General features: G+C 44.3%; 1 protein-coding gene across 2 annotated transcripts in view; it reads left to right on the top strand.

The window, feature by feature from the left end:
• The window catches only part of LOC101740017 (hemicentin-2), a 128,511-nt gene that overhangs the window by 79,063 nt on the left and 24,308 nt on the right, over positions 1–25,140 (top strand). For both annotated transcript variants that reach the window (XM_038018495.2, XM_038018496.2), the window contains exon 4: positions 24,246–24,456. In XM_038018495.2, coding sequence (XP_037874423.1) covers positions 24,246–24,456 — 211 coding nt within the window. The remainder of the gene's footprint in view (positions 1–24,245; positions 24,457–25,140) is intronic.

Here is a 25,140-nt window from a genome sequence, read left to right as displayed (position 1 = left end):
GTATGAGTATTAGATTCGTCGAGCTTGCGAGCGCGTTATTGACTTCATCAACAGTAGTGTTTGTTGAAATCTATCGTATTGGGGAAAGTATTTGTTTCTATATAAACTAAGTAAAGGTCAAGTTAATGTTAACTAAAATTCATTTTCTTTTCGTTCTTAGAATCGATTCTGATCCATTTCATATCGATTATTGAAAAAATATTAATTGGGAAATGTATTCCTAAAAACTCCTCTAGTAAATCTTTAAAGACACATTATTTTTTCAAGTATCAAAAATCGATTTCTTCTTATAGCTGTTAATAGGCAAACAAGCTCACGACTCACTTGCAATTGAGTGGCTATCGAAAGCCAGAATCGCCTCGAAGTTTCGTCGAATTCTCAATAATTGTAATGTTTATCTTATGTACCACATACAGAGCGGGCAAACTGGAAAGCATGAAGGCTTGCGCTAAAAATAAATATAATGATACACCTTACCCATGAAGGCGTTTAATACGCCATACAATATATTTGGAGACAGGAAGGACTGGAGGAACATAGTCCAAACAAAAGTGCTCCGTAAAGGTCACGACCCTCAGAACGAGGAACACGACACAAGGAGGACCATACATTTTATGTATAAGATAATTAAATTACATTCGAATGCTTTTTTTTTATTGCCATTGAAGGCAGACGAGGATACGGCCCACCTGATGGTAAGTGGTCACCGTCGCTCATGGACGTCAGCAATGCCAGGGGCAGAGCCAAGCCGTTGCCTACATATTTTTTATTGATTTTAAGTAATTGTTGACACATCACTTAACTCTCTTATGATTTACGTTTAAAAGTAGGTAATGCTTTTTATGCGGGAGCAGTTCCTTCTTGGTCGTTTATTTTCATGACGTCATTAGGACGAGGAAAGCGGTAAAGCTTAGAAAAGGAAAAACACCCGGAAATTGATGGAGCCCTCCTTATTAAAACTATATTATTACGGTTGGACGCGTCTCTGTTTCCCTAAATATTACGTGTAGATCTTATAACTTAAAACTTTTGTTCTTGACGTCTGTGGTCAATTTGAGAATAGATTAAATATTGTTTATCTTTATTAATATTTTTTTATAGAGTAGCCTTGGCGAAATTTGTGATTATAGAAGTATAAAATACAATCATAATAGTGTAGAAACTTACAATTCCAATTAATTATAGTCGAATTTCGACTACTGCGAGACCTCTAGTATAAATAACTGGTTTAACTGGTGGTAGGACCTCTTGTGAGTCCGCGCGGGTAGGTACCACCACCCTGCCTATTTTTGCCGTGAAGCAGTAATGCGTTTCGGTTTGAAGGGTGGGGCAGCCGTTGTAACTACACTTGAGACCTTGGAACTTATATCTCAAGATGGGAGGCGCATTTACGTTGTATATGTCTGTGGGCTCCAGTAACCACTTCACACCAGGTCGGCTGTGAGCTCGTCCACCCATATAAGCAATAAAAAAAATAAAAAATATTATTTAGGAAATAATTTAATTCAATAATAATGTGAAGCGCACCACTACCCGATCTGATGACCTCGAGCACTCTGCCAAGAGCGCAAACAACTAAGGAATCACACAATATTTCCAAAGAATTTAATCCAAAACAAATGAAGGCTATACGAGTATATTCATCATACCGTGAGCGAGTGTGGCCATTCAACATCAAGTGGTGGTTGGTGAACAATTAAAATAAAAAAACTTAGTGTTAATGTTGTATGAAAGAGGTTCAAATACGTTTTTGTTTTAAGAAATATGTAATTTGTTTATTATATTTAGTGATTCCGCTATTTGTTATTACATGATTTGAATCAATTCAATCAATTCAATATATTGATGGACTTTTGAGAATTCATTGAAATACATAATTTTTAGAAATTTCAATTGGCACGCCTCATTATAGAAAATCAATACGATTTTAATTTTACAAGCTTTTTTACTTTTTTTTAGATTTTTTTATTTTTTTTATTTGTAAAGCTACACTAAATACTATATTAATATAGACTAGGTGTGTGTTCGATCATTTGAAATAAATTCTATTTGATTTGACAGCTATTCGATAACAACAACAAGCAGAAACCATGATTTGTACCCAGTAGACATGAATAGGACGATATAGGCCGACCAGTATTACGACGTAAAGGAGATTTGCTATCCATAATCGACTTTTCTTCGAATTATTGACATATTAGTAGCGCTTTCTCGTAAACACCGCCAAGTTTACGAGCGATCTCAGTGTCAGCTTCACAATTTTTGTAACAGCTTATCACAATTATAATACGTCGTTATTTCGTGTAGCCCTTCATTTTTAATAATCGGAACGGAAACCTAAACAAGGATATTTTAATAGTGCACTATTATTGAGACTCCCAATTCAAGGATATAGAACATAAATAAATAGTAAGATTGTACGGCGGATGGACTATGATGTAGTTATTTTAAACAAAACAAAAAATAGCTTTACATTGAATATACTATATACAACGAACCCATATTTTAGTATTCGTGGAAACCGGCCAACGCATTCGAGGCTACGACATCAAAATGTGAAAACATAAATTGTTTTCCTGGTGGTTTTTACCAAATAATAAAATACTTTATAGTTTGGAATTAAAAAAAAAAAGGAAAACTGACATCGGTTAATGCTAATGATTTCGCGCTAAATTAAGCGACATAAATGCGTTACTTTGTGGTTGGGCGTATTGTGACCACACAGGGGTTCCACAATCCTGTTTAATTAGAACCAGCCATGGGCCCCAATTTGATCCGTTTTAATATACAATTAAGAATTAAACATGTCGCAAGTGGACCTTTAGGTAGTTTAACCGTGATACAATTTGAAAATAAGCAACATTCAAAGGAATATTAAACAAAGACGAACAAAAGAAGAAGAAAAAACCCTGAAAGGAGTATTCTTGAAAATATATAAGTAAAAATCCAAAGAGATTTAGCGGCAGCGGAACTTGATACGATCGGTTAGTGGCTTAGCAGCTCGTAAGTAGGATTTGATTTAGCTACGGGCCCATTGTAAGTGCAATAGGAAATGTCGCGTGCCGTCGGGGTCGTCAAATAAAGCAAAGGGAATTGGGTCGATGTCCCCAAAGTCCGAAATTTGGAACGAAGCCAACCGATCCTAGTACTCGTTTATTTGAAACACACCAGGACGATCGAAGACGTGACTTTACGCAACTCGGTCAGTTTAAAGCCGAAAGAAGAACGTGAAAAATCAATTTGGCCGTGTTAAAATTCCTACTATGTTTTACTGCATCGGTGAACGACCCACCTATTGTTACAAGAGTCCGTAGGAATCACAATGCAAATGACGCTATCCACCTTAGACATGCGCTATGTAAAGAACATATTTACCTAACTGTTGTGGGTCACTTGAAAAACCATCAAATCCAATCCATAGTCATAACGCAATACATTCAAATTCATTTTAACCGTACCCAAACATAATGGCTTAGTATTTTTGAAACGTTTTTATCGTTCCGAATTACCATGCAAGCCGATTTTCCGCTTTTATGAACGGACACTTTATGACATATACGTTACGGGGGTTATTGTCCTTCGGTTTCGCAGTGACCATCCGATTTTTAGGGTTAGTAAACAATGAGCGCGTAACCCGCAGTAGGAATTTGCTTTGTGATTATTAAGAGAAAATGCGTGCTTCATTTAGTCGATACAGACGTATGCCCAACCTTTTTTTTTTTTTTTTTTTTTTTTCGGGTAGAGGGCCGAACCTCCTACGAGGTCCCCGCGCAAAAGGGGCGCGCGGGGTATGTGAGACTCAACGATCTGCATGGTGTTGTGAGCAGACCGCGGGCCCAAGGATTTTAGAGCCCACCCACTAAACGACTCCTCTGCACTCTTACACCCGACGTCCGATCCCCTCCGAGGTCAGAACCCGGATGAGGTAGGGGGGCTACCGCGGTCAACACTACAACCAGACGGCGCGGCTCACCCCAAGGACGCCCAGCCGACGGAGCCTTCGAGGCGAATCGAAGGCTCTGAAACGTCGGCCGTCTCGGTACGGCAGCCCGTCGGGCCGCCCAGACGGTGCCGCTGGTGTCCCGGAATACCCCGCTGGACCAGAACCAGCCTGCCGGGTCGGGACGCGATACACCGTCGACCGGTCGCTCTATTCACTCCACGGCAGCGCGCTAGAGTGCTGGTAGCGCGCCGCGCGGCCTCACCCCCTCAGGTCGCCCCTTGACCTTCACCGGGGGGAGGCCGCCACCTACAGGGGCCGGGACGTACGGGCGTATTCCCGCCTCCGGCCCCCGGCTCGACGGCGACGGATCGGTGCGGAAAGGGAAGAGCTCTCCCTCTCTCGCTCCGCCGCCTCCTTCTGCGATATGGTGGACTCGCAGAAGTCGAGCATCGCCTTCCAGGACGCGTCGCTGCCGAGCATCGTAGCCACGACGCGCGGCAGCGAGAGGTCCTCTCCAATGACCGCGACGAGGGCGGCGCGTTGCTCGTCGAATCCAGAGCAACGCGCCAGCGTGTGTTCCGCTGTGTCTTCCTCGTCGCGGTCCGCGCAGTGGTGGCACTGCGCCGTCGGTTCCCTTCCGGCTATCTTGTGCAAGTACCGGCCGAAACAACCATGGCCGGTAAGCATCTGCGTTAGCCGGAAGGTGAGGCATCCGCGGTCGCGGCCCACCCAGTCCGCGAGAACCGGGCGGACCGCCTCGACGGTTCGGAGGCCGGCCGACGGGTCCGCCAAGCGGCGAGACCACGCCTCCAGCACGGACCGCCGAGAGTGGAGCCTCCGCGCTCGAACTACACCTTCGCCGGGGCGCCCTTCCCCCCTAGAGCGGAGGTCGCTACGCCACCTGTAATCGGCAGCGAGCGCCTCCGCCTCCAGGTCCCAGGGTGGCGCCCCGGCGAGCAAGCACGCCGCCTCGAAGGAGACGGTGCGGTATCCTCGGATCGCCCTGACCGCGATCGCACGCTGCGGACGTCGCAGAGCCGCGACGTTCTTGCGGGTCAGGGCGCGGCACCATACGGGAGCCCCGTATAGTGCCATCGACCGCACCACCCCCATGTAGAGGCGGCGCGCCACCTGATCGGGACCCCCGACGTTTGGAAGCAGCCGGCTCAGAGAGCCGGCCGTCGCCATCAGTCGAGGGCCCAACTTCTCAAAGTGAGCGCGGAAGTTCCACCGACTATCCAGTTCGAGGCCGAGGTACCGAAGACCGGTCACCCCAACCCCGACGCGGACGCCTCCGATCACGAGGTGGGCACCCACAGGCGGCGCTCGTCCCGGCCCGTGAAAAAGCAGGGCCTGGGTTTTATCGAGCGCCACCTCGAGCCCCAACCGTCGGATCCTAGTGACGACGTGTGCCACGCCTGCGCACGCCAGACGGGCAGACTCCCGGTAGTCCCTCCCCGGAGCCACGACCAACGTGTCGTCGGCGTAACATATTACGCTCAGCCCGGGGAGGGGACCCCGAATGACGCCCCGCAGGACCCAGTCGTAGCCGATGTTCCACAGCAGGGGGCCCAGGACAGACCCCTGCGGAACACCGCGCTCGACGGGGAAGCGGTACATCGTCCCACCGTGTCCGATGCACTGGATCGACCTGCCCTCGAGGTAGGAGCCAATCAGTCGGCGGAGGTATGCGGGGACGCCGTGATACTCCAGCGCCCCCGCAATCACCGACCAGGGCAGGGTGTTGAAGGCGTTCCTTACATCTAAGGATAGCGCCATCGCCACCCCGCCCCGGGATACGGCTTCGTCGGAGAGGGCCCGCACGCGCAGAATTGCGTCGATAGTCGAGCGGCCCTCTCTGAAGCCGTATTGCTCCGCCGAAAGATCGGGACCCGTCTCGGTCAGGTGCCGGACGATGCGGGCCGCGACGATCCTCTCGAGCATCTTGCCCGCTTCGTCCAGCAACACGATGGGGCGATAGCCCGCGGGTGAGTCCGCGGGGCGCCCGTCCTTCCGCAGAAGGACCAGTCTGCCCGTCTTCCATTTCGACGGGAACCGTCCCGACTCGAGGCACGCTTCGAAAAGCCCCCCGAGCCGGTCCCCTAGGGCCTCGAAGGCCAAGCTCCAGACCCGGCCGTGAACGCCGTCAGGGCCGGGGGCCGTGTCCTTCGCTCTCATTTTGGACACGGCCGCATGGATCTCCGCCCCCGTGATAGGGGGAGGGGGCTCCTCGGCAGCGGGAACGCTGGGGCGACGCGGAGGCGTGCCCCACGTGGCGTCCATCTGGGGGGGCTCAAAGTCTCCCCCCGCTGCTGGCGGGAAAAGCGCGGAAACTATTTCCCGCAGCTGCCGAGGCTGGAGCCGCTCGGTCACCGGGAGCGCCCACGGCTGCAGTTTCCTGCGAACCATCTTGTATGGGCGCCCCCAGGGATCTTCGTCGAGCGACTCCAGGAGAGTCTTCATGCTCTGCTTCTTGGCCTCGCCGATGGCCAGCTGCAACGCCGTCTGCTTTTGACGACAGTCAGCGTGCAGCCGGGCCGCCGTCTCCGCGAACGTTGCGTCGCGACTACGGCGGCGGCGGTGGCGTGCGCTCCGGCGGCGCGCCCTCACGCACTCCTCTCGGAGTCTTGCGATCTCGGGCGACCACCAGAATGCACCCCCACGTGGTGCTCGGGGGCCGACCCGGGGCATGGCGGCATCACAAATGTTTGCCATGGTGCCCCGGAACCAGTCGACCTCCGCATCCACGTCCGCGAGCCGCGCGGGTTTTGGCGCCCACGCAGCAACAGCGGCCGCCTCCATCAGCAACTCCTTGTTCATTCGTTTCAAGGCCCACCTGGGGAACGAACGGGGCGCACCTTGCGGGAGCTCTTCCTCACCGCGGGCGCCCGCGGCTGACGACGACGACAAGGAGGAGGCGGAGAGCTCGAATCGGACGTACCTGTGGTCCGAGAGCGTCTCCGCCCCCTCGAGTACGCGCCAGCCGCGGGTGCGGCGCACGGCGGACGGGGACGCGAACGTAACGTCCACGTGAGATTGCCCGTTCCACCGCACGCAAGTCGCGACCGTGCCTCTGTTTAGGAGACAGAGGCCGATCGCGATCGCCCACTCCGAAAGGGCCTCGCCTCGCGCATCCGTGCGGGGGGAACCCCAAGCCGTGCACTTGGCATTGAAGTCCCCCGCGACGATGACAGGGCGGGACCCGAGGCGGTGTAAAAGCGCCTCGAGCCCGCCCAGAAACCGTTCGAATTCGGCGAGGCTCCTGTTCGGAGAAAAGTACGCCCCGATCACGACGGTCCCGTCGATCCTAGCCGCGACGTACCCGGGTCCCCTGGCCACCATATCCAAGGGGGGTAACGCCGCGGACTGTCTCAACACAATGGCCACGGAGCCGTCGACGTCCCCCATCCAGCAGTCCTGGTCGGTGGGGACGAAATACGGCTCCGCAGCGACAGCAACATCGATTGACCACTCCGCCATGGTGTGGACGAGGAGATCCTGTGCCCTGGCGGAGTGGTTCAAATTACATTGGAGGAAGCGATGGACGCAACCCATTACGGGGCTACGTCCATCGCTCCCTCGTCTGTCCCGCCCTGCGGCTGCTCTGGTGCCGCGGCGGGAGCTGACTCACCGGCTGCCCTTTTTGCAGCCGGCTTCTTTTTCTTTCCGCCCCTCCTCGTTTTTGTAGAGGAGGGGGCGGATTTACACGCCGGGCCCCCGGCCCGGTGGTCGGCCTTCCTTTTGGCCGCGTCGCACAAGACGCAGTGCGGCGCGGCTGTGGTACAGGAGGCTGCCTTGTGCCCCGGTTGGCCGCAGCGGAAACACAAGCCGCTGCGGTCCACGGTCGAGGGGCACTTGGCGAGGCCGTGGCCGGTGCCGAAGCACCGAAGACAACGCCACGGCCTGGCATCCTGCAGCTGCACGTGGGCCACTACCCAGCCCACGCGCAGCCTTCCTGGGCTGTCGGAAGGCCGCCCCTGTGGAGGGGTGGCCAGGAGGGTCGCCGTTGCAATCGGGCAACGCGCCCACGCCGTCCGGGTTCCGGAATATGTCACCCGGAGCTCTCCGACTTTGACGTCGGCGAGGGCGCAGTTGCCCTGCGACGCAATGGCTGCGGCGACCTCCTCCTTTGTGGCGCACTCGTCGAGGCCCGTGATTTTAACTTCTCCCATCTTCACGGGCCGCGCGATGCGCACCATCTCGGGGTCCGGCAGAATTTCTCGAAGCCGGGCCGCCAGTTTTTCGGCCGCGGCGTTCGTGTTTTCGCCGGGGCACTCCAAAAGACGAGCCCCGTTGGCCGTCTGCCGGACCTTGACGCCACCCTCCACGCCGAGGGCGTCCACATTTACGCCGCCGCGCGCCTGGGTCATCACGTCGTGGTACGTGATGCCCTTTTCTTTGGCGGCCGGCAGCAGCTCCAATACCACTGCAGCCGACCGCGGGGCGCGCGGCTTTCTGCGTGCTCCTCTTCTTCCTTTTTGGCCCCTCGGCTCCGCTCGACCCTCTTGGCGGGGAGCGGTGGCCGTAGGGGCGGGCTTGGGACGCGGCGCAGCAGGCGCCGCCACTTTCCTAGGCCCACGCCGCACTACCGTCGTCCAGGCCTCTTCCATATTGGCCGGGGCAGGGGGCAGTGGGCGGGGCTGGGGGGTCGGGGCCGGTTTTGCGGCGTTGACGCTCCTATTTTTCTTAGTCCGGCTCCTGCCAGGCCCCGCCTTCACAGGCTGGGTAGGGGCAGGAGCAGACGCCGGTGTCTTCGGAGGGGCGGACGTTGTTGCCCTCGCAGCAGCAATCGCGGCGGGACGTGCCGCAGGAGTTACGCCCATTTTGGTTTTGGGGCCGCCATATGTTTTGGTGGCCCTTGATACCGCGTTAGAGCTGGCGGTCGTCTTCATGATCCTGCGGGGTGCCGGTGTTGGTGCTTCTCCCTTTCTCTCGTGAGCGAGGGGCGGTCTCGCACGCTCCACGTTCGAGCTGCGTGCCTCCTGTATTAGGAGCCGCCGCCTCAACTCCTCGGCCTCGTTGGCCTCTTCTGTCTCGAGCGGAGTAGATGCAGGGGCCGAGTTGCACTGCTTCTCGACTAAGTCGTTCACGAGCGTGCGCATCTCAGCCATGTCGACCTTCATCTGCCCGTTCTCCTGCCGAAGGCGATCGTTTTCGGCACTGATTTGGGCCAGTCGGGCGTGCAGCAGGTCCACTGTTTTTCGTAGACCCACCGTTTCATCATTCGTGGTGCGGCTTACTGCAATTGCCATTTGCTCCTCCAGGGAGGAGGTAGCCGATTTTAGGGCCCGCACGCAGTCGCCCTTTAGGCCCTTGGCCGACTTCTTCACTACCGCAGCCACTAATTTCTGGGCGATATCACATGTTCTGAGGGGGTCGGAGGGACCCACCTCGGTAAGGGAGCGCTCCAGATGCTCAACCTCTCCGTTTTTTATAGGTTCGTTGGCCTCACGGCGGGCGGCCCTGGTTTGCGCCGAGGAGGCAGCAGCCAGTCCGCGAGACGAACGAGTCTCTAAATCAGTGGCGGGCGACGCCGCAGCAGTCGCCGGCCCTTCCGCCAACGCCATATATTTGGCGCTGGCAGGCTCACCCTCGGACGAGTCAGACGGAGCGGAGGACGCCGGCCGTCGAGCCGACTTCCGCTTCCGCCGAGTCCGCTTTTGCGCGCTGTCTGCGAACAGCACTGGCGTCTCCCTCCCACTGGACGCGTCGCCCCTCGCGGAGCTTCGCGCCGAGTGAAGCGAGAACAGGCTGTCGCATCGTTCGAGGAGCACGGTGGGAACTCGATCCCTTACGCGACCCGTGCTGTCGCCCCCTTCATCGTGGCATTGTTTGCCCCCCCCAGAAACGGTGGGGCAGCGTGCGGCCGATTCCTCGACCGCACGGAGGGATTCTCCTCCCGCGGAGCGGGAGGTACCCTCCTGGGGTAATAATTTTTTAACAAGTGCCATATTTCATTGTTTTCCTTTTTTATTAACCAGGGGTCGGTCCCCTGGGGTCTGGTTGGTACCCTCGGGACTGGACTCCCTCCAGCCATTCATCCCATCGCCGGGCACCAGAGCTTAGGATTGGGGCATTTTTTAAAGAGGTTTACGTCCTCGCGGCCCCGTGCCTCGCGGCAGCGGCCCCCGTCCCCCACGCGGTGAGGTTTACGGGTTGGCCGGCGGCCCGCCGAGTGCAACGAGCAACACGACAGACCACCGCCCGACGCTCAAAAGAGCAACAACGACGAAGCCACGCCGGTATACCGGTGCCCCCCTCTGGAGGGCGTGCCCCTGTAGCCGAAGCCGGGGACATGGCGACCAGCGGCCGGAAGATGCATAAGCAACGCCGGCTCACTACTCCATCAAAAGGCAGACCAAAAGTGGCCCACCGTCACCCATGGGCTACGTCCGAAACGGGTCGGACGTGACCCGAAAAACAAAAAGGGGGAAGAAAGGGGACAAGAGAGGGAGCCCGAGCGTCTCCAGGAGGAACACCCTTCAGCGAGTGAAGGGCGTGGAGAGCCCGCAACTCCCCCTGCTGGTTTTGGTCCGCGTCATCCGATCTCTTTCGTTGCAAAGCCTAACTAGGCTACCCTACACCTACACCTAACCTACCTCCCTAACACCTAAGAATCCTTGCAACGAAAAAGATCGGACGATACCCCTGGGAGTGGGACTGTTCCCAGAGGATCCCGTTATCCGCCACCTACGGACGCGCCCGGTGGAAGTCCAGCAAAACTCCCCCACAGACGGAGCCCCCGGCCACGCAGAGTGCGCGCCGGGGGGCCCGCCCAGGTCCCTCGGGCGTATGCCCAACCTGCCCTTATGTAACTGTAACTCTTAAGAATATTACGTTGTTTTCTCATTTTCACGCCAATCTCTGTTAAATAATTTGGTAGTATTAAAATGGAACAGGGTTATGAAAAGCTACTGTTGAACTACTGTTGTTCGTCGTCGTAGTTGGCGATATATCGACCGTGTATCCGGCCATTGATAGATATACTGAAATATCCCTTGTTTGTGAAAGATCCGCCTTTCCATGTAGTAGGTATTTGGTAGACCTAAGCCCTCCTACACATACACCTATAACTTTTCGGGTCAATTGTCCTGCTACAGTACTACACATATTAGGGTTGATGCTACGGTCATTTTGTGGTCACCGTCATCGAAAACCAATATGTAGGTACTAAAATATCAAAACCGCGAAATAATTGGAACACTGGGGAGACCGGAAGGACTCAGCTTCTCTCTGTACTTTGTACCGTATGTTCCATGGGAAGTGCTCTGAGGAATTATTTAAGTTGATTCCATCATCCATAGTTTTTACCATCGCACCGCCCGCCACCGGAGCAGAGTTTATGCACAGTGCGTTTCTAGAGATATTTTTTGCCATGTACCACTCGACTTTGGAATGAGCTCCTCTCAGGTGTTTCCCGAGTTCTATGACTTGTCCTTCTTCAAACGAGGCTTCTGGAGATTACTTAACTTTAGGCAGCGGCTAGGCTTAGCATTTCTGAAGTCCATGGGCGACGTTAACCACTCACCTTCAGAGCAAAAAAATTTATCCGGAGGTAACAAAAGATTTTATCGAACTATTTCAAAATATTTGCTTATCGAACTTCGTCAACGTTAATTCAGTTTGCATGATTCAGTTGAGCATGAGAAGCTAGGTAACAGATTTTAACAGAATTTGGTATTATTTTCTATCTAACTTCTGACATCTGACAGTATATAAAAATAATTTCAAAAACTTTTATATGAAATGAAAATCGTTTCTATAGTTTTGTTATTTTATTCAATATACAGATACGCCTCCTTCTAGTGTTTTATCATATGTATATTGACGATTTTGTGTATAATAAAAATCTTACATTTATTTCCGTTATCTGGTACCTGTAACACAAGTTCTTTACGAACTTATCATGGGACCAGTTAACGTGGCGTGATTGTTAGTAAATATTTATTTATTTATCTTGGTTTGCACATTCTGTAAGACATAGCGCATTAAATCGGTGGAGTTAGTCTGGTATACTAACTTTTGGTGTTTCAGAGATGTTTCTTACACGATACCACAAGCGTAAATGTGTAATTTAACATATTTAGCCGTAAAAAAAAGTAGGCGACTGATACTTTTATCAAACTATAACACGTTACGTATTATAATTTTTTCCTTAAAAACAAACCATAATTTAAGAAAAGATTTCGAAAGCAAATTCCTCCGATGTTGATCCAATTCGAAATAAGAAGACGACTCCCGATTTCCCACGAGTGTAATTATGTGTATGAGCTCCGTGCCATATTTTCGTATTGAAGAAACTGAACACGTGATTAAGTATAGATTACAAGACAGGAAATTACTAGAGAAACGATTGCTTTATTGGATTTTCCCTTAAACTGACTTTGATCAGAACTCAATGTGATTTGATATTAAGAAAGAATCATCAGTTTCTGCGTATCTTTGTCTTGCTTCTCAGGTTTAAAGCATGCTAGGGCTCATCATTCTGCAAAGTCGGTTGGGAAGTAATCAGACTCCCCTTTTGAGGCCAGTTGTTCTCTTAATAATTGAACTGAGATGGACCTCACGTTAAAGGTGAGCTGGGATATTTACATTGCGGCGTATCTTTGTCTTGCTTTTCAGGTTTAAAGCATGCTAGGGCTCACCATTCTGTAAAGACGGTTGGGAAGTAATCAGACTCCCCTTTTGAGGCCAGTTGTTCTCTCAATTGAACTGAGATGGACCTCAGGTTAAAAGGTGAGCTGGGGTATTTACATTGCGGCATTATAACCGCCGCCAATAACAGTTACAAATCATCCTGATAAATTAAGGATTTGCTAACTCAAGTATACCCTTCCGAATTTGAATGTGTTCTAGAACATACATGAATGCTTCTTTAATCGTAGACAGATATTTTATAGACAGACATTGATTATCACGAAAAATATATCTCAACTCATATAACAATCGCCTATATCTTTACGTGAGCTTTAATCGTAGACAGATATTTTATAGACAGACATTGATTATCACGAAAAATATATCTCAACTCATATAACAATCGCCTATATCTTTACGTGAGCTTTAATCGTAGACAGATATTTTATAGACAGACATTGATTATCACGAAAAATATATCTCAACTCATATAACAATCGCCTATATCTTTACGTGAGCTTTAATCGTAGACAGATATTTTATAGACAGACATTGATTATCACGAAAAATATATCTCAACTCATATAACAATCGCCTATATCTAACTATTTTGTGCGATTTCATGTAGTTTTTCAAGGGAAAATTAAGAAAATCGTATATGGTTAATAAATGAGCCAAAACAAGCTAAGTACCACTTTTCTTCTCTCTTTTGGTCAACTAATTTTACTTACTTAATTCTGATTACTTAAGTTAGAGAGTAGCAAATAGGTGTCTCTGGTCTCCGTTAGATCGAGTATTATTAAGTATAGTTTAAGTTTTATCTATGGATAAGGTGATCTGTGGGATCTTTCAAACTTTACCAATATTAGTCCACAGACACAATAAAGACAAGTGCTATAGAGATGTCACTCAGCTGGGAATTTATTTTGTACTTACGTAATACAACTTTTTTGTCTGTCAGTTACGAAGCCACCAGAAACTTTGTTTTTGCCGCTTGTTATTTATCTTCTGATCAAATTAGTGTGGGATTCGAAACGACTTTTGCTAACTCTCTCGGGAATTCTAGAAATTCGGTTTTGTGATCATTGTGATTAGGAAAAGAACTTTTAATTATATAAATATAATCTAATTTAATAAATAGTCCCCGTGGTAATGGAATGCAAAATAGTTTGAGGAATACGAAGCGGAATAGTTTGTTTGATGATCCAGCTTTCGCGTCGAAACGAAGCGACAAATTGACGTGAATTTAAAAAAAAAAAACTACCCGATTGACGTGATATTTTAAAAGGCTAACTTTTCCCCCAAAAACATCTCATTCTCACGAAAAACTACATACACTGCCTTTTTTTTACTAAGCGGGCGAAGCTGCGGGTGCCAGTTAGTAATTTAATAAATCTGAAAATTTGTCATAAATGTCAATAACGCAAAAATGTCTGAAATTATTGTAATTTTAGGCAAATATATGTAGTTTATAAACAAAATTCTCCTTTACTTCTTTATCCCACTGGTGGGATAAGGTGGAGAAGAGAGAAGAGAAGAGAACTAAGTGGGTCGGCACAGCTAATTTTTCTCTTCCATTCTCTTCTATCAGCCGTCATCTCAATACTCACTTCTTTCTCTGTCATATCGTCATTCACACACTCCACCCATGCCTTCTTCGGTCTACCTCTTCCCCTTCTACCTTGCACTACCATTTCCATACATCTCCTATGCCACATGCATCTTCTCTCTACGCATCACATGTTCATACCACGCTAACCACAACACAGCTTATAAACAGAATGAACACATATTATACTTTTTATCATAACGGCTTATGCCCGGCTTATGGCAACGCCGGGTATATCTACTAGTATAAAATGACCATGAGCTGTTTACAAATACGAACCACAGAGAGTGACACAAGGAACTTTTTATCGCGGGAAAATGCAATTTGCAAAAAGCGAGTTCACTTCTGGTATAATTTAATGTTATAACGATATTTAAATATTATGTTAGATGAAATAATTATGAAGTATTATTATAGAGATGTAGGTATATTTTTGTAAAGCCGATCTATTTTTATTCTGATGTCATTTTAGATAAATGTAACCTAACTTTGTGATATTTGATCTCGTTCTGGGGACTTCCACGTCAACGGAATCCATTTAAACGAACAATAAATAAGGTTTCAAAAGAAATAACGTAATGCGAACAAAAACGAACCCCAAGAAAGCCTCACGTGAACGATAAAAACGAAAAGATACGTGATGCTTTCAGGATGTATACGAAAAAACGAAATTTTATTAACTCGAGTCTTAAAACTACAGGAACAAAGTCCAAAATAGTTTATGCAATTATTCGGAGACAAACTTAGAACCAGCCAAATATTTTATAAAACGACACGATTCTTTGTATCATTTTCTGTTCATTTCGCGTAGACTTGTGAAAATAAATTGCTAGAAAATCACAAGACGTGCTCTAGGCTTCTTTGTAATAAAATGTCCTTTGAAGGGCAAGGCTTCGAACGTGTCCGGATATAACCGGATAAGCCCCTCAATAATAAACTAAATCGATAGGATCGAACTAATTCACCACGAACTGTTTTATATTATAACAAATGAGAATTCGATTATGATTCAGACCATGAAAAAATAGGCCTTTAATTTTTTGTTTTATGTTTTTATTTTCTTAATTTGAGTTATTCGGTAGTTATTTATACACATGCCCTGCCTGTATCATCCAATACAACGAGAACGATTCCGTCTACGATACAATAATGATGACGTTGAAGTTCCATTCAATTAATGGATATAGTCTTCTTTGTGACAGACAATTAGGTGGTGAGCTCACGGTATTCAAACCTGACCAAACCTAACACGAAACCTAGCAAGAGCCGTGCTTCGCAGAATCTACCACCGGATCGGAAACGCGGTAGATTCTGCGAAGCACGGCTCTTGCTGGGGTTCGTGTTAGCAACATCGTCAGGCTTAAGCCCCGTGAGCTCACCTACTAGCCTGGCGACGCTGACATGGTCTCTCTAGACCATCAACTTAGGTAGGAAAAGAAAAGACGATTCTATCTATCTATTCAGGCTTACTGTATATTATTTTTTGTGTTCAGAGGAAATTGCATGTTAATCGCAGTAAAACCAAGGTAACGTTAACAATAAAGTAGCCTAATCTGGATGACCTCGAGCAAGGACGGTGTTGCAAGACATATCCTACAATGTGTCTTGTATCTGCTCCCTCCACAACAGATGATCACGACCACTCTGTCAAGAGTGAAACGATTGTGAAGATCTTTACGCATCGTAGCGCATGATAGCTTTGCTGCAGAAATAGACAGTGTGATGTTATCAATCCGTGTTGGTTTAAAATATGTCCTACCAACATCATTTACGCAAAATATAATGTTTGCTGCTTAGATTTATATTACATAACGTGACTCCTTCATTTTAGAAGCCATACAACGGGACTCCTTCATTTTCAAAGCCATTTGCGAACAAGTAGAGAATACGCGTTAAATCAGAAAAAAAAATGCACCACCATACTGGGATGGGTGATGGGAGAGATGTGCTCCGCACTAAACGCTTCACTTTCCCTCCTTTTTGCCTTGTCATGAGTTCTGTCTCATGCGAGGTTTGGACGTTGGTTGTTGAGCGACAGGAGGTTTTAGTCAGTTCGACTCTGACATACCCCGCCCAGTATCCCCAGAAAAGGGCGGAAGTCCGGCGATTTCCTCCTGACCAAAAAAAAAACACATACTGGGATGGTATCTATTCTTTAGGTCACGACTACTTCAAGTAATTTTTCACTTTTAAATTAATTCCTTGTAGTCTGATATATCCATACTATTTTCTTCTTGTTTTTGAAAATAAATAGATGTGATGGTGCAAGTAACCCTGTATATTAAAATAGCTAATTACACGCTTTACAGCAAATCTGTTAGTCACGCAAAATCCCGTTTTGAGTCCAGGAAAACCAAGGTGAAACCTAATCCAACAATACGCCACAAAATACCGTTCCATAAACCGTGATAATTAAAATAAACATAATTAAGTATTGTTCGAAACACATAAAAAAAAGTGTGTGTGTCCGCTCCGACGCACGACTGGAGTTTACTGGATATAAAAAATTAAACGAAACAATACGAGAAATAGTTCTATATTACGACAACACGATACACTACAGATTATTAACAAATTAACGAGACACAAAACAAACGACTAACAAATATATGAAAATACAATAATGAGAGAAACGCGCGATCAGTACGAGGCTTTGTGGCGGACTGCCGGCGCAGGCGCATAACGCATTTCGTGTGACATGCTAGTACGATTTTGGTCCCCATAATTTTCATACCCCGGGCCTATATATGTAAATCGATTCTAAAGGAGTAAACTCCAATAATACAAATGAATAAATAAAATATAAATAGCTTATGAAACAAAATCTAACGTATAGTGGACATAAATCAAACAAGGAGACTTGACCCGAAACTATTTTTCTAAATAAAACGAGCCGAATCGCTGAAAGGTCAGACGTGGGCTCGTAAATGGCCCAATTTACACCTGGAAAGATTTCTGCAGACTAAAAGGACTTCTGGAACTAAATTGCTGTTTACGGTATGAGTTATTGGTACCGTGCTATAAATTTCGACTTTATATACCTAGTCTTATTCGAACACCTGAACTTTGAAAAACGAATATAACAGCCTAACATAAAATCTATGTCTTATATATAAAATTCTCATGTCACAATGTTAGTTACCATACTCCTCTGAAACGGTTTGACCGATTTTTATGAAATTTTATATGCATTTTCAGTAGGTCTGAGAATCGGCTACTATCTATTTTTCATACCCCTAAGTGATAAGGGTTGTCCACCCCTAACATTTATTTTTTATTTTTTGGACATTTTTTTTGTTGTTGTAATGAGGCATTATATGGTTGAATGAGGTTTTGTTATTTTTATATTCCCTCATCGTTCACAGCGCTACATGCCTCTTTCACTCATTTACCACATCCTTACACACTTACAATAAGTTAGTTTTCTTTTTCTACACTAGAAATCTTATATATGGCAAAACAACGTTTGCCGGGTCAGCTAGTATATATATAAAAATGAATTGCTGTTCGTTAGTCTCGCTAAAACTCAAGAGCGGCTGCACCGATTTGGCTAATTTTGGTCTTGAATTATTTGTGGAAGTCCAGAGAAAGTTTAAAAGGTAATAAATATGAAAATGCTCGGAATTAAATAAAAATAACTATTTTGTTTTTCAAATCAAAACCAAATCAAAAAATTTTTTATTCAACATAAATGAAAGTACATACTTGTTGAACGTCAAAAAGAACTACCGCCAATTCACAAAAACTAGCCTACATAAATATGAAAATTCTCGGGATTAAATAAAAATAACAATTTTGTTTTTCCTTTGATGTGTCCCCCGTCGGACGGATTCCTTTTGTTTGTTTTAAGTTTATTTTAAACAAAAGTTTAGGTCTTTTATTTATAGATTGAGGCACTACGAAGTCTGCCGGGTCAGCCAGTGTTATATAAATTTTGCTTGAAAAAAATATAATTACGTAGATATATTTTGTACTTCTCAATAGTAGGATTTTGTTCTCCTTAAATTTCACTTGGAATAAAACAAATATGAGAACGGTGCGCATATTTGAATTCTGAGTATACTTTTTTGTTTGGATGGATATTTTGTTTTTCTTCATATTTAAAAGGCCTTGATTATTAGGATATCAAAGTTCAATGTTGGAAGATTTTAACTCAATTACTTTTGAACAAAACTTTATCTTTTTTTTAAACTATATAGCTAGTTTTTCAAATCAAAAGCATTTCAATAATCATATTGTGGTACTTATCCGTGCGTACATCTTTAAGACTACAAAATAACCGGATAAGACGTCCGGTGCATTTGTATCACGCGGTGCACCGGTGTTCGAAGCCCGCTGGCAAATACCAATTTTTGTAATGAAATACGTATTTAACAAATGTTCACGAATGACTTCCACGGTAGAGTAATAAAATCGTACAATAAAAATCAAACCCGCTAAATTAAAATTTGCGTAATTATTGGTGATAGAACGTATTGTGAGTCCGCACAGGTAGGTACGACCACCCTGCCTATTTCTACCGTGAAGCAGTAATGTGTTTCGGTTTGAAGGGTGGGGTAGCCATTGTACTATACTGAGACTTCAGAACTCATATCTCAAAGTGGGTGGCGGCATTTAGGTTGTAGATGTTTAGGGCTCCAGTAACCACTTAACGTCACGTAGGCCGTGAGCTCGTACACCAACAAATGCAATAAAAAAATGCAACTAAAAAGTTATTACAAAACGCTTTATAATTTTAAAACCTGAATATATTCCTTACCTGAAAGTGGTATATTATGTCACATACATAATGTTTTGCACTAAGAACACTTCAAGACGACTAAATATCCAAAATAAAATCATATTCTATAGTAAAAATGTCGAAAGATTCCCAATATATCCCCTACCCATATCCAGAAGCCCAAATTTCGTATCCGTAACATCCCAGCTTTCAACCGGGCGCGCAGTGAATGTCATTTTTTGATAAGAATCTCGTCGGATACAGCGTAGTTATTTGCAATACGTATATATACTTACAGATCTCTGTTCATGTTCTTATAAAGAAAAACCTTTGCTCACACGCCAATTCGATATTCAACTGTTGTTTACTACTTCTATTTTTTATTTCTCGAGGTAAACAAATGAGTCCACTAAACACTTGGTATTAAATTGTTACGGGAAGTCTTAGTCTTCACATGAGACATGAGGTCAAAGTCACAATTTTATTATTAACAGCTGTCCTACCTTTCAAACCGGACAAAGGCATAACTGGTTTGCAACAGGTAGAATGGTGATACATTTTTTTTCGGGTTGGGACCACACCATCAGGATAAAGAGACGCGTGGAATCTATGGGACGCTATGGCCAAGGACGGTAAAAACTAGGGCCGAAGATGGTAGAAATGAAATAATGGAATAGAAGTGTTCACGAGTGACCTCGACGATGGCGGAATAACGAGTGCTTTAATAACTCGAAAAAAAAAAAAGAATTTCACTGTAAAATTATACAGTATGAAAATACCTACCTGTGTTGCTCACCGACTCCTAAAAAAGAGAGAGGTAACTTATAAACGTCTGGTTGAAAAATAATTCCTTTTGCTATACCATTTTTTTACTCCATTTTAGAAAAATATATCACTATTTTATTTGAAAATATATAAAATGTTTTTGCATCTTAAAATTGACGGAAAGCTGAACCGATAAATAAAAGCTTGTGTTTTATTGGTGATCATGAAGTACCTCAAAAACCATTGTAAAAAGATGTCGGTTTTTGGATGCGTGTATCTTTTTTACACTTTTTTCGGTCTAGCTCCTCAGCTCGTAAACAAAATTAGCGATAAAGAAACGAAATTCCGATTAGGCGGTCGCAAAATATAAAACAAAGACTTTTAAAAGGATACTATGCTTTTGGCATGACGACCACTGGTCCAGCGTCCCGAGGGGGAGGGTGATGGGAGAGATGTGCTCCGCACTAAACGCTTCACTTTCCCCCCTTTGCCTTTTCATGGGTTCTGTCTCATGCGAGGTTCGGACGCTCGTTGTTGAGCGACAGGAGGTTTTAGTCAGTTCGACTCCGACATGCCCCGCCTTCCATCCCCAGGGGAGGGCGGAAGTCCGGCGATTTCCTCCTGACCAAAAAAAAAAAAAAATGCTTTTGGCATTAGCACAAAATTCGGAACAAGGCAGACTATTATTAGTCAAGGTAGTAAGCATTAAGAGCCACATTTCAGAATTATGGCCTAAAGACATGTTCAACGTCCATTATCCCACGACACGTACTTTAGTATATGGATAAAATAACGTGTTACAGGACAGTTCGTTCGAATTCAAATATTTTTAATATACATTATATACTTACTTCATATCTCAGCTTTTGAATACTCTTGAATACTTTTGAGACGATTTGTTGATTTCTTTCAATTAATCACGTTTTAATAACCTTTAATTATAAAAACAGATTTCGTTCAATAAATGTTTCGAGGAGATTATCTTTAGTGGTTAAATCTTCAAATTTGGTTCTAAATGCTTTTAAAATGATTATCTTCGTATACACATGTAAGTCTGTTAGTATTTAACAAACAAAATACGCAATAGGTACTCGTCTCGTCGCGTCTATTTCCCGAGAAAAACCTTTGTGGTAAAATTTAATTAACACGTAAAGGGTTTCATAAGGAACCGAGGCAATAGACTTACAGTTCTTTAAAAGTACAACTGAAAATGTTTAATTGAAGGAAATTAATTTGTTCTCAAAATGCTTGGGGGCGACAATCGAACTTTTTGAACGTTTGTTTTACAAATAGCTCATATTGTTCATGTGACTTTAAATTGGCAAATTCTGAAGGAAGAAAGGATCAATAATGAACCCTAAAAAAATTCCATCCTTATATTTAGTCGTCTTTGATAATTTATTTGGAAACAAACATCCAAATAATACATTAAATATAAAAGTGTAATATAACCAAATAAGTTATGGCTTGTCCTTCTTCAAACTAGACTTGTGGAGAGTATTGAATGGTAGGCAGGGGCTTGGCTTTGCCCCTGGTATAGCTGACATCCACGAGCGACGGTAAACACTTACCATCAGGCGGACCGTATGTTCATCTGTCTTAAAGGGCAATAAAAAAGTTTCCGCCATTAACAATACGTAAACAGATAGTGGATACATATTATTATTAAGTGAAATAACTAACATTCATGATATAATTTACAAATTAGAGCTATAGGGAAATAAAAATTCACCCAACAAAAATAAATCTACAAATTGGACCAAAATCATCTTACAAAATTAGCTTTCTATGTTCGGTAGATATTTAAAAAGATGTTAACAACGAATCTTGAAGGTCAAATGCAAAATTATTATTTTTAAAGTTTCGCAGCTATATTAATTAATACACATACTATTATTTAGGGCCATAATCTTGGGTAGATTACCCGACCGTATTCCCGTTATCATGGCACATGGAACACGAAATCTCCGGGAACTCATTAAATGTAAAAATCGTGATCAGAACTCGTTAAATAATTATGTGTAATATTTTAAAAAGTTTATTTTCCTACTATGCTCGTCACGTCATCTAAAAACTACTTGTAATACTTGAATAAGCCGTCTCGAAATAACCAGAATTTACGAATTGTGAAAACTAAGGAGAATCTTAAAGGTTCATTAATACTGCTACAAAATTTCTCGCGATGGGCTAAAATGGATAGAATTCCAATTATATCTCTAAACGCTTGAGCTATCATAACCCAACCAAACCATTCATCGGCCTTATGATTAATTGTCACAGTTGAACACCCCTGAGTCTTCGTGGCTTTAATAGCAAAAGCCATTATTCTATTTTCACTCTTGTTGCTGACAAAGTGTTTGGTGGAAGGTGATTATCGCTGGCCATGTACATTAGAAATGCCAGAAGCACAACTAGGTCACCTCTGTTCTTTAATAACTTATTATGTGAGTGAGTGAGTGAGTATGTGAGTAATAATCTCTCCGTAGTTCATTGAAAATAGCAAAAATGTATTGTAATATTATAATAAAAATTAAATTATCTAGAATTTCAATTCTAGAAATTATTAAAAACGTTATTTAATTGCGATCGGAACGATAAATGTTACAACAGCTCATAGACTCTAACGCAAAGTCAAGAATAGCTTTTCATAATTGAATATGTGACAATTATGTGAATAGATGAGAATAAAGAGGGCTATTATTAAATTACTTTTGTTCAATATATATTTCAATATAATATACAATAGCATACGATACAATTCAATATATATACTTATTATTCAAAAATCTGGTTCAAATCTTCAAAGTGTATTCCGGAATTTTAAAATATTTACTTTCACTACTATTTATACATAGTCTAGCTGACTGATTGCAAGATAAAGAAAAAAAAAAAAAAAACTTTCACTACTATTTGGTCCTATTTCTGTCCGTCGAATCTTCCTTGTTGAGAATTTGGTTCTTCGTTTACCTATTTTTTTTAACTAGCGTTACGTGATTTCTTCCTTTAAGCCTGGGAAATTAAAAACATGTTCATTTTGAAGGCTGTCAAAGCAAATACTCCTGAAGCAAACAATATAGGTTTGGTGAGATAACAATACGAAAAAAATGGCATACCTACCAAGAGTCTACAGACTTCACTACGCCACTGCCCTAATTGAAGCCAACCAACAAAATTCAAAACAGAACGCGGCCTCTCAATCCTTTATTAAAAAAACGGCAACTTGCCAAATTCCGTAACTAAATAAAATATTGAAAAAAGTCCAAACACTCAACCTCTTTTGGCGAAAACGTAGCCAAATATTCAGATCTCCAATTGTAACTATTTAGTTTGAAACTTCGGTTTTCCAAAGGGATAATTAAATTCGGTTTCTGACAGAGCCACTGAAGACAACAAGGTCAGAGTTTTATTGAGATTAAGACTGTTTGTAATAAACGTTGTAATTAATTTCTGAACTAATCTTGCTCTAAACGAAGCGAGACCCGTTAGATTTAAGATAATTCTGCGCAGATCTAATAAAGGTCTGAAAACCGTTTCAGAGCTTTTAGATTGTAATTAAGTACTCATTTGTAATTCGAATATGCAGCTATTGCCTTAAACGATAATCAACACAGAAGGTCATCCATAAATAGTGCGCACATCTAGTACATAATTTCTAATCATATTTAAGATACCTTTTTATCTATATTTAAGATACCTTCTTATCTAAGGTAACGTCTTACTAGCTATTGTTATTTTTCTTGCATTAAACTAGTGAACAGGCTTACAGGTTATGGTGGTTATTGGTTAATCGGAGTCTATAGACACTGTAGTGAAGGTTGCTTCATTCACCTTGAGACACGAAGCGCGCTGAAAATTTTATTGTAGGTATCTACAACAGCTGTCCCACCTTAAACTAGAACCTTTCAAGGGTAGTGCAGCCGTTGTTCTGTTAAACTGAGACCTAATCATATCTCAGGGTAGGTGGCAACATTTGTTGTTGTAGATGCCTATGGCCGAGAGCTCGTCCACCCACCTAAGCAATCTATATATATAAAAATGAATTGCTGTTCGTTAGTCTCGCTAAAACTCGAGAACAGCTGGACCGATTTGGCTAATTTTTGTCTTGAATTATTTGTGGAAGTCCAGAAAAGGTTTAGAAGGTAGATAAATATGAAAATGCTCGGAATTAAACAAAAATAACAATTTTGTTTTTCCTTTGATGTGTCCCCCGTCTGACGGATTCATTTTGTTTGGTTTAGTTTACTTTATATACAAAAGTTTAGTCCTTTCATTTATCGATTGAGGCACTATGAAGTCTGCCGGGTCAGCTAGTAAATATATATAATGCTTATAAAAGAGTGTTAATTGTTTAAGGCTGCTCGTTTTCCGACAGTTATTCGTTCAACAAATAAAACACCCGATAAACCTTACTTCTATCAATTCGGACATCGCAATAAATCTCGAAACAGAATTTCACGAGACCCAATCAATGACGGTCCAATGAAAACGTGATCGATCAATTTAACCTTTCAAAACCCGTTCAGTTTTACCCCGACGTTGTGTAATTAATTCAATTTGAATTTCGTGGGCAGGTGTCGTGGATTCGGAAACGGGATTTGCACATACTAACCGTCGGCGTGCACACGTATAGCAGCGACGCGAGATTCGCGGCCCTACACACGGACGGGTCAGACGAATGGACTTTACGCGTCGCCCCAGCGCAGCCGAGAGACTCCGGCTCGTATGAATGTCAAGTGTCCACTGAACCGAAAATAAGCCTTTCTTTTAGGCTCACAGTTGTCGGTAGGTATATTTCATATAGTTTACTAGTGGTAGTACCTCTTGTGAGTCCGCACGGGTAGGTACCGCCGCCCCGCCTATTTCTGCCGTGAAGCAGTAATGCGTTTCGGTTTGAAGAGTGGGGCAGCCGTTGTGACTATACTGAGACCTTAGAACTATATCTCAAGGTGTGTGGCGCATTTACGTTGTAGATATCTATGGGCTCCGGTAACCACTTACCACCAAGTTGGCCGTGAGCTCGTCCACCCGTCTAAGCAATAAAAAAAACCTCAAAATATCTAAATAAATCGGATGAGAGGATCCTACAGTGGTAATTAGATCTGTTATTACCTAATCCGTAGATGTAGAATCTTTTCTTCCATTATCTCGTCCATAACTTCAATATTTTGTTTCAAAGTCAAGGTAAACACGTGAATTAACAAGTAATTAATTTTTTTGAGATGTTTGATCCTGAATTCGTCCAATATGTCAATTAAAAAAAATTGGATATGAATAGTCATCTAAAGTGACTAAGCACATCGGTTTTTTGATTGCTTTGATGAATGAAGCAGCTAATAGCCCACCTGGTACTGAATATTTATCAGTGTCCATAATTACGACAATGTGAGTTCTGTCACCCATTCAAAGACTTGAACTTTATGTTGACAATAGACATCTGCACAAGCGTTCCTTATTACGGCATAAGGG

Source organism: Bombyx mori, chromosome 21 (genome assembly GCF_030269925.1).
Source record: "Bombyx mori chromosome 21, ASM3026992v2".
Classification (NCBI taxonomy): Eukaryota; Metazoa; Arthropoda; class Insecta; order Lepidoptera; family Bombycidae; genus Bombyx; species Bombyx mori.
This window is presented reverse-complemented; position numbering and strand designations above follow the sequence as displayed.